At 44.4% G+C, this 10,320-nt stretch overlaps 1 protein-coding gene across 1 annotated transcript in view; it reads right to left on the bottom strand.

Annotated features, from left to right (window-relative positions):
- Positions 1–290: 290 nt before the first annotated feature.
- LOC308304522 (ryanodine receptor 1-like) overlaps positions 291–10,320 on the bottom strand; it is a gene marked incomplete at its 5' end in the record, with an annotated part of 142,344 nt that continues 132,314 nt past the window's right edge. The window contains 2 exons of the mRNA XM_080749131.1: positions 291–409; positions 870–921. Coding sequence (XP_080605257.1) covers positions 314–409; positions 870–921 — 148 coding nt within the window. The 3' untranslated portion in view covers positions 291–313. The remainder of the gene's footprint in view (positions 410–869; positions 922–10,320) is intronic.

The raw sequence follows: 10,320 nt of genomic DNA, 5'->3' as shown, positions 1-10,320 counted from the left end.
TGTTTGTAATGTCAGTTGAAATATGAACGTATAAGGTTACATTCTGGGACATACCTAACTAGTTATGATATTTATCTGGTCTCGAATATCAACTGATTTCAAACAACATAAATCCTGTCAAACAAAAAAGTCCATATGACGTCCTGGTAATGACGTCAAGATCATCCCCATATGGGCTGTGATTTGGCCCCAATCGAGACGTCACTGATTGGTCCAGGTCCTGACGTGCTTGCTGGGATCTTTGGTTTTGGGAGGTCAATGTCAACATTCAGTAGCGTAGATGTCACGTTCCCTCCTCATTTCTCTGGTACGGCTAGGACAGCTGATCCTCATATTGCTTCCTGAAACAGTCTCCAGCGGGGAAGAAATCCCAACATCTCTCCTGGTACATTTTCCACACATAGGATTCCTACAATAATGATAGAGTCACGTATACAATGAGCCAACAACTGGAACAGCACATTCTACTGTAAACTTTGCAACGAAGCTCTTTAAAGGAACACTTCACATTTTTCGTATCAGTCATCACTAATGGTCACTACTAGGACGGTAGCATTTTTGTCTATTCACTTTTTCAGTGAATGCCGATGACATCATCAATGTTAAACCATAGTGAGGACCAATACATAGAGAAATTCGCACCAGTGTGAAGTGAGCGGTGCAAACATGACACTCGTGCTTATCTCCTTGTATGGGCCGTTCTGTCCCTGACGTCAGTTACTTTATGTGTATGAGCACGGATCTCCATACATGGAGATCCGTGCTCATACACACATAGTGAAATGTAGGAGCAGTTTGCACCGCTCAATAAGGATGAACATTTTTGAGGTGTTCCTTTGAATGTAAATCATCTGAGCAAATGGACTGACCTGGCCGGTGTGTTCCGTTTCATCTTTGTTGATCAGGTACATTAAGAAGAACCTGCAACACAGGTTTAACACCATGTCACATATCATTACCAGTAAGACTCCCTAATCGGGAGATAAGCGACCGTTGGTCGCTTATCTCCACAAATAGGCCAAAAGTTTGTTTTACCAAAATCGTCCTGATGGTGGCACTAGTTTTGATTACATGACTGTAGAGATACTGTGCGATTTGTGTGATTTTAGGGCAAAATCTGTAGGAGCAGTGTCCAAAAATGTTAATCGGCCTGAAGGTGGCACTAAATGGGACAGATCCATGTTGATGAGATGAGTGTAGACATACTGTGTACCGATTTGCGTGATTTTAGGGCAAAATCTGTAGGAGCAGTGTCCAAAAATGTGTTGGAAAAAATTGGCCTGATGGTGGCGCTATATGGGACAGGTCCATGTTGATGACATGAGTGTAGACATACTGTGTAGCGATTTGCGTGATTTTAGGGCAAAATCCGTAGGAGCAGTGTCCAAAAATGTGTTTTAAAAAATCGGCCTGAAGGTGGCGCTATATGGGACAGATACATGTTGATGAGATGAGTGTAGACATACTGTGTAGCGATTTGCGTGATTTTAGGGCAAAGATTGTAGGAGCAGTGTCCAAAAATGTGTTTTAAAAAATCGGCCTGAAGGTGGCGCTATATGGGACAGATCCAAGTTGATGACATGAGTGTAGACATACTGTGTACCGATTTGAGTGATTTTAGGGCAAAAATTGTAGGAGCAGTGTCCAAAAATGTGTTTTGCAAGAATCGGCCTCATGGTGGCGCTAGAAGAGAGCCATGAGGGGTGGGGTCTCCGCGCCGCTGAGGCGGACGAATAGGTACCAGCCCCGGCTCTCCCGGTCGCTCCTAACCCGAGTTACGGCATTTTATGTGCTCTGCAGTGGCAGGGGGTCCTCCACTGGGGGCGCCACCACTTTTGCATCCGTTTTGGAGCACCAGGAGTCAGTGGTCCCCGGGAATTCCCCGTGAGCAGCCCCGTTGGGGTGATCATTTGGTCATTTTTGCACATTTGGTCATTTTTTACACCTGGGGGTCCCCCAGGGACCTGGGGGTCCCTGGAGCTCCGGGGGTCTTTGGAGGTTGTAGTTTGGCAGGCAAGGAGTGTGTGTGCAAAATCTGGCATGGATCGGGGAAACGGTTGCGGAGATATGAGCAGGGCAAAAGTGTGACGTGTGACGTGTGACAGACTGACGGACTGACGGAGGGACTGACAGCCGGTGGAGGTTTGGATAGTATAGGAGTGCAAGTAACTGCGACCTACGGTCGCAACAATACTGGCTTTCAGGAAGTTTCAAGGGGCACACTTGACCCTACTCAGGGGCACACCAAAGGTCCCCAGGCACAGTGGTTGAGAAACACTGGATTAGACTGTACTTAATTCACAACACATAAAAGTTAGAGGACTGTCTACTAACACTGTCTTCATGGCAGAAAATAGAAATACTGTATACACCAGTGGTTTTCAACCCTTTTAATACCAGTAAGACTCCCTAATCGGGGGATAAGCGACCGTTGGTCGCTTATCTCTACAAATAGGCCAAAAATTAGTTGTACCAAAATCGTCCTGATGGTGGCGCTAGATGGGACAGATGCGTTTTGATTACATGACTGTAGATACTGTGCGATTCGCGTGATTTTAGGGCAAAATCTGTAGGTGTCCAAAAATGTGTTTTAAAAAATCGGCCTGAAGGTGGCGCTAAATGGGACAGGTCCATGTTGATGAGATGAGTGTAGACATACTGTGTACCGATTTGCATGATTTTAGGGCAAGATCTGTAGGAGCAGTGTCCAAAAATGTGTTTAATAAATTCGGCCTGAAGGTGGCGCTATATGGGACAGATCCATGTTGATGAGATGAGTGTAGACATACTGTGTAGCGATTTGCGTGATTTTAGGGCAAAAATTGTAGGAGCAGTGTCCAAAAATGTGTTTTGCAAGAATCGGCCTCATGGTGGCGCTAGAAGAGGGCCATGTGAGAAATGAGGGGTGGGGTCTCCGCGCCGCCGAGGCGGACGAATAGGTACCGACCCCGTCTCTCCCGGTCGCTCCTAGCCCGAGTTAAGGCATTTTATGTGAGCTGCAGTGGAGGGGGTCCTCCACTGGGGGCGCCACCACTTTTGCATCCGTTCTGGAGCAGCAGGAGTCGGTGGTCCCCGGGAATTCCCAGTGAGCAGCCCCGTTGGGGTGGTCATTTGGTCATTTTTGCACATTTGGTCATTTTTTACACCTGGGGGTCCCCCAGGGACTTGGGGGTCCCTGGAGCTCTGGGGGTCCTTGGAGGTTGTAGTTTGGCAGGCAAGGAGTGTGTGTGCAAAATCTGGCATGGATCGGGACAACGGTTGCGGAGATATGAGCAGGGCAAAAGTGTGACGTGTGACGTGTGACAGACTGACGGACTGACGGAGGGACTGACAGCCGGTGGAGGTTTGGATAGTATAGGAGTGCAAGTAACTGCGACCTACGGTCGCAACAATACTGGCTTTCAGGAAGTTTCAAGGGGCACACTTGACCCTACTCAGGGGCACACCAAAGGTCCCCAGGCACAGTGGTTGAGAAACACTGGATTAGACTGTACTTAATTCACAACACATAAAAGTTAGAGGACTGTCTACTAACACTGTCTTCATGGCAGAAAATAGAAATACTGTATACACCAGTGGTTTTCAACCCTTTTAATACCAGTAAGACTCCCTAATCGGGGGATAAGCGACCGTTGGTCGCTTATCTCTACAAATAGGCCAAAAATTAGTTGTACCAAAATCGTCCTGATGGTGGCGCTAGATGGGACAGATGCGTTTTGATTACATGACTGTAGATACTGTGCGATTCGCGTGATTTTAGGGCAAAATCTGTAGGTGTCCAAAAATGTGTTTTAAAAAATCGGCCTGAAGGTGGCGCTAAATGGGACAGGTCCATGTTGATGAGATGAGTGTAGACATACTGTGTACCGATTTGCATGATTTTAGGGCAAGATCTGTAGGAGCAGTGTCCAAAAATGTGTTTAATAAATTCGGCCTGAAGGTGGCGCTATATGGGACAGATCCATGTTGATGAGATGAGTGTAGACATACTGTGTAGCGATTTGCGTGATTTTAGGGCAAAAATTGTAGGAGCAGTGTCCAAAAATGTGTTTTGCAAGAATCGGCCTCATGGTGGCGCTAGAAGAGGGCCATGTGAGAAATGAGGGGTGGGGTCTCCGCGCCGCCGAGGCGGACGAATAGGTACCGACCCCGTCTCTCCCGGTCGCTCCTAGCCCGAGTTAAGGCATTTTATGTGAGCTGCAGTGGAGGGGGTCCTCCACTGGGGGCGCCACCACTTTTGCATCCGTTCTGGAGCAGCAGGAGTCGGTGGTCCCCGGGAATTCCCAGTGAGCAGCCCCGTTGGGGTGGTCATTTGGTCATTTTTGCACATTTGGTCATTTTTTACACCTGGGGGTCCCCCAGGGACTTGGGGGTCCCTGGAGCTCTGGGGGTCCTTGGAGGTTGTAGTTTGGCAGGCAAGGAGTGTGTGTGCAAAATCTGGCATGGATCGGGACAACGGTTGCGGAGATATGAGCAGGGCAAAAGTGTGACGTGTGACAGACTGAGGGAGGGAAGGACGGATGGACTGACAGCCGGTGGAGGTTTGGATAGTATAGGAGTACTAGAGGTTCCCGGGCCTTCGGCCGCAGCGCATGTTTCCGGTTGGACATATTTGACCGCCGGACGCACTGGAGAGAAGTGACTGTTAAGCCTCTGCTATTTCTCTGCAGCAGGCACATGCAAACACAGTGATGTCAAATTTCACTCTCTCTCTCTCGCGCTTGCCCGCACCCCCTCCCCTGTTGCCTCCTCTCTCTCGTGCTTAGCGAATGAGCGGACGGCATAGGGTTAGGGGCGGTACTCCTTACGTCCTAGACGACTACCTATGAGTTGAAGTCGATGTAAAGGGGGCGTGAAGTGGGATGCGGCTCTTAGAGGAATGTATATATAAGATAGGAGTGCAAGTAACTGCGACCTAACGGTCGCAAGTAATCAAGGCCCATTATGTATTGGGCGTTTGAGCCACGGACCACCATTTGATGAGATTCAGCATCTCAGACCCAACTTTGAATATTTTGTTATCGTTGGATAAGATTTTGTTCACAATTCCACACTGTATTGATGTTAGTGCCATAGACAGATAACAGGCAAATGTCAGTCAAAATACAAATTCTTCTACTTTCTCTAATTGTGTAGACATCTATACTATAATTTTGCGAATGTCTGAGTGTCTGAGTGTCTGTCACAGCGTTTCTCCTCAGTGGCTGGAGCAATTCACCGTTTGTCAGCCTTCTGATTGGTCCATGAGACTCCCTGACTGGCCAACCAGAAAAATACATTCACTTTTTGCAAGCGGGGGTGGAGTTCTGCAGTCGGAGAAAGTGGGAGCCGTCTTTCACCGGCTGTCCGCACTGCGGAGCACGGCCAGGCCGCTCGCGACCATAGCGTTTGCGATCATTGTAATGAATAAGCTTCAACAGACTAGTTCACATGGACCTTATCAATGGTCTAACTTGTTACGTTTGGGTACATATATTTTAAATGGGCAGAATTACGAAAAGCCAGCCTATTATGTGAGGAGATGTTGGAGGAGAACAGATTATAGTTCTCCTCTTCCTACCCAAGATGCAATGCGCGATTTCTATTCTCTCTCTGATCCAGAGGATTAAACTAATTAAAACATATATTTTCGGGGGAAAATTACTGTTTTGCTATGTAATTACTGTACCTTTTTCTTCCCTTTTTATTAATATCACGTAGATGTGTTTTTTTTGGTACTTTATATAGCTGTAATGAGGCTATGAAGGAAAAAAAAATCCCATCCACTTCCACTATAAAAGAATCTGCAATAGTGATTCTGTCCCACTGGGATTAAACAAATTAAAACATATATTTTCGGGGAAACCCCCTGTTTTGCAATGTAACTACTGTACCTTTGTCTTCCCTTTTTATTAATATCACCTAGATGTTTTTCCTTTGGTACTTTATATAGCTGTAATGAGGCTATGAAAAAATAAAAAATCCCATTCACTGCCACTATAAAAACAATCTGCCCAGGGTTAATGTCCCAGCCTAGTAACAGGGCAGAATGGGGCGGGATTTGCAAACTAGTGAATTGATCTGAAATCGCATCACCATAAGCATATGAACACACCTGACATAACTGTGAAGCCCGTTTGTCACTTTCACAAATCGTATGCTGTATATTAGCATTTTTATGGTGTATCTACTATCTATTCTGCATCTAGCATGAGGCACATCTATTCTGCATCTAGCTTGAGGCAAAATGTTTAACCAGCTCTGTGTGTGTGTGTGTGTGTGTGTGTGTGTGTGTGTGTGTGTGTGTGTGTGTGTGTGTGTGTGTGCAGGCAGGCGGGTGTGTGTGTGTGCAGGCGGGTGGGCGGGCGGGCTGGAGGGGGGGGGGGGGGGGGGAACAGTATCTCTGTAGCCATTAAACGAAACGGGTTTCTTACATTGATGCTCCTACATCATGCAAGCACCAGTTAAAGTTACTTTCCATCCCTCATATACTGTGTGCACAGTGCACATCCCATAACCCACACACATAATTTAACTCTTGAGAGCGTAAAATGGAACCAAATGGACCTGTAAGGGTTACACTCTCAAGAGTTAAAGATCTATAAGGGTCCATTTGGTTACCAACTCTCCATCATTTAGCAGCAGACCACCTGGAACCCCGTCAAGGTCCACTGGTGGTCCCCGGACCACTGGTTGATAACCACTACTGCACACTGAGAGCTAAGGATGGAAAATAGCTGATTGTTTCTCAGTCTTATCCTCTCAGCACTGGAATGTGGAGGAGAGCAAAGGCTCAGGAAGGTCTCAAGGTCCTTCAGCCCTTTATCTCTGATTAGAACGTGGTTTGGTCACTGGACAATCGCTGAATTCAGTGGTCTGTTATTTTTCAATAATGACCGCTGCCATCAATAACAGACAGACGGAAACAACACCTGAATCAACCAATTAATTATTGTGGGCTCGAGCACACTTTAGATATTGTCATTGTGGGCTCGCCTGTAAGGCGAGCACACTTTAGATATTGTCATTATTGTGGGCTCGCCTGTAATATTGTCATTATTTCTTTATTTATATACTATACTAGATCAAGTTCTCCTCAAAACTTCGGTTCCTTTCTACTCCTACATACTTAGACAGAAAATGAATGGTGGCGCTGCAAACGGGCATAAGTCATGACTCGTTTTGTTTGAAGACATGCAACTTGTTACACGCGTGCTTTGACTCAAGCGGAAGACATCTGTGTCGTTGTTAAGTAAGCTCCGCCCTTCGATTTTCCGCCATTTTGAGCAGTTTGTAAAACGCGTAAACCCACTTTTATTCTGGAATTGTTGCGTCACGTGCACAAAACTTTTTTTACGTGAACTTTGGGCCAATATCTAAAGATCTGTCAGATCTGATTTTTTAAAAATTGAAACATGCTTTTTTAATAAATTCAATGAATATTGCAGTTTTATGCAAATTATTCTTCTGCCTCTAAATCATACATGCAAAGTAACATATTCATGGCATTTGGCAAAGATGTAGAGTGTTATTCCAAATATCACTAAAACCAATCTTACCCCAATTGGCCAAAGGGGGGCGCTATATCATTTTGAGCAGTTTGTGAAACGCTTAAACCCTATTTTTATTCTAGGATTTTCTTTTTTGCAATTTGCATGAAACATTCTACACACAATCTAAGGACTTTATCTAACATGCCTATGAAGTGCACACAAAAATAATAATAATAAATATAGCTGCAAGCAGCGATAAAGTGTCCAAGGCATAAAAAGCAGGAAAGCAAAAAGGCATCAAGGGAAAGCAAAGAAGAATATCAAAGAAAAACTAGAAGCAGTGTTCTTCCGAACAGGACTCCGGCAGGTCAGGTAGGTTTTTTTTTGGCCTACTATAATAGGCCAAAGTGAAAAGGGTGCCACGTGTTCTTGGGCCTTTCACAGCAATCGGACGCTGCATGCGGGATTTGAAGCATTTTGCTAGTATGTCGCAGGGAGTTACTCCCAATCCAACCCTTGATGCTGAGTTTCAAGCAGGGAGGCACTGGGTCCCATTTTTTAGAATCTTTGGTATGACGCAACCCAGGTTTGAACCCGGATCTCCCAGTCTTAGGGCCGACACTCAAACCACTAGGCCACTGAGCTGGTACATGATATCATTGCAATCCTTGGAAATCACAACATAGGTGTAGACATGACAGTTTGTATTATAATGCTTGTTTCAGGATTTATGATGCATTATACATTATTTAGTAATGGCGGATATTCAAATACGCATCAAGGGGGGTTGGGGGACATTTTTAGGAAGGCTCCATATCAGACATTGTTCAAGGAACCAAACTGTAAAGCCTACCAAATGTCATGGTTTTATGCTTTTATAAACCCCAGGCGAGATTCGATCCAACGACCTTCTGCATGAAAGGCATATGCCCTGACCACTACACTAGGCAGCCACAGTATCTGTTAACCATGTTTGTTTAAAAAAGAAAGTCTATGTAGAATGAGTGCCTTGATTTTATTGATTTCTTTTTTATATTTTGGAGGCTTGGGGTGAAATCAATCTGAGTAAATGTAATCAGAGTATTTCTGACATTTTCGAGTGATCATATTTTCTTTTACTCAGAACAGAAAAAAAACGGACGATAGAGAAGGGCTCATTTTAAACATGAACGTGATCTGGAGTTAGATCGTGATCTGGAGTTAGATCAGACGTGTCAACATTAAAGAGTTTGACATATGCACATGCCATGGGCATCCAGGATGTTAACATCAACTCAACCCGACGTGGAGTTTGAACTGACAACCATCCGTATACCAGGCACAGGCACTGACCACTACACTGACCACTACACTACGGCAGTCACACATAATGGACCTGCCATTTTTCTAAAAAAAGAAAAGAAAAAAGAAAAGGTTTCATGTAAATCTACAGTAGTTGTGGGGCTCATTTTAAACATGAACGTGATCTGGAGTTAGATGAGACGTGTCAACATTAAAGAGTTTGACATATGCACATGCCATGGGCATCCAGGATGTTAACATCAACTCAACCCGATGTGGGGTTTGAACTGACAACCATCCGTGTACCAGGCACAGGCACTGACCACTACACTACGGCAGTCACACATAATGGACCTGTCATTTTTCTAAAAAAAGAAAAGAAAAAAGAAAAAGTTTCATGTAAATCTACAGTAGTTGTGGGGCTCAATAAAAAGTTTCATGTAAATCTACAGTAGTTGTGGGGCTCATTTTAAACATGAACGTGATCTGGAGTTAGATCAGACGTGTCAACATTAAAGAGTTTGACATATGCACATGCCATGGGCATCCAGGATGTTAACATCAACTCAACCCGATGTGGGGTTTGAACCGACAACCATCCGTGTACCAGGCACAGGCACTGACCACTACACTACGGCAGTCACACTTAATGGACCTGTCATTTTTGAAAAAAAAGAAAAGGAAAAAAGAAAAAGTTTCATGTAATGTACTTGACGCCTTCTTTCAAAATGATATAGCGCCCCCCTTTGGCCAATTGGGGTAAGATTGGTTTCAGTGATATTTGGACTAAGCCTCTACAGTAGTTCATCATGAAAATTTTACTTTGCATGTATGTTTTAGAGGCAGAAGAATAATTTGCATAAAACTTGCAATATTCATTGAATTATTAAAAAAGCATGTTTACATTTTTAAAAAATCCGATCTGACAGATCTTTAGATATTGGTCCAAAGTTCATGTAAAAAAAGTTCCGTGCACGTGACGCGAAAGTTCCGGAATAAAAGCGGGTTTAAGTGTTTTACAAACTGCTCCAAATGGCGGAAAATCTAAGGGCGGAGCTTACTTAACAAAGACACAGATGTCTTCAGCTTGAGTCAAGGCACGCGTGTAAGCAAGTTGCATGTCTTCAAACGAAACGAGGCATGACTTATGCCCCTTTAAAGTTTGAGTTTTCAAACGCTTCGTATAGCGCCCCCCTTTGGCCAATTGGAGTAAGATTGCTTTCAGTGATATTTGGACTAACCCTCGACATATTTGCCAAATGCCATGAACGTGTCACTTTGCATGTATGATTTAGAGGCAGAAGAATAATTTGCATAAAACTGCAACATTGAGTGAATTATTACAAAAATAATGTTTCGCTTTAAAAGAAATCCGGCCGCTGTGCGATGACCGCATTGGTCCAAAGTTCATGTAAAAAAAAGTTTCGCGCACGTTACGCGAAAATCCCAGGAGGAGATAGATTTTGACTGTTTTTCATATAATTCAAAATTGTGGGAGAAGTAAAGGTCAGAGGTCAAAAGTCAGAGCGTAAAAGTTGTTCGGCATGAGGAGACGCATAAGTGTATA

The sequence above is a fragment of the Nannobrachium achirus genome (genome assembly GCF_963921795.1).
Source record: "Nannobrachium achirus genome assembly, chromosome: 19".
In the NCBI taxonomy this organism is placed as follows: domain Eukaryota; kingdom Metazoa; phylum Chordata; class Actinopteri; order Myctophiformes; family Myctophidae; genus Nannobrachium; species Nannobrachium achirus.
Note: the sequence above shows the minus strand (reverse complement) of the source record. Positions and strands in the feature narration are given on the sequence as shown.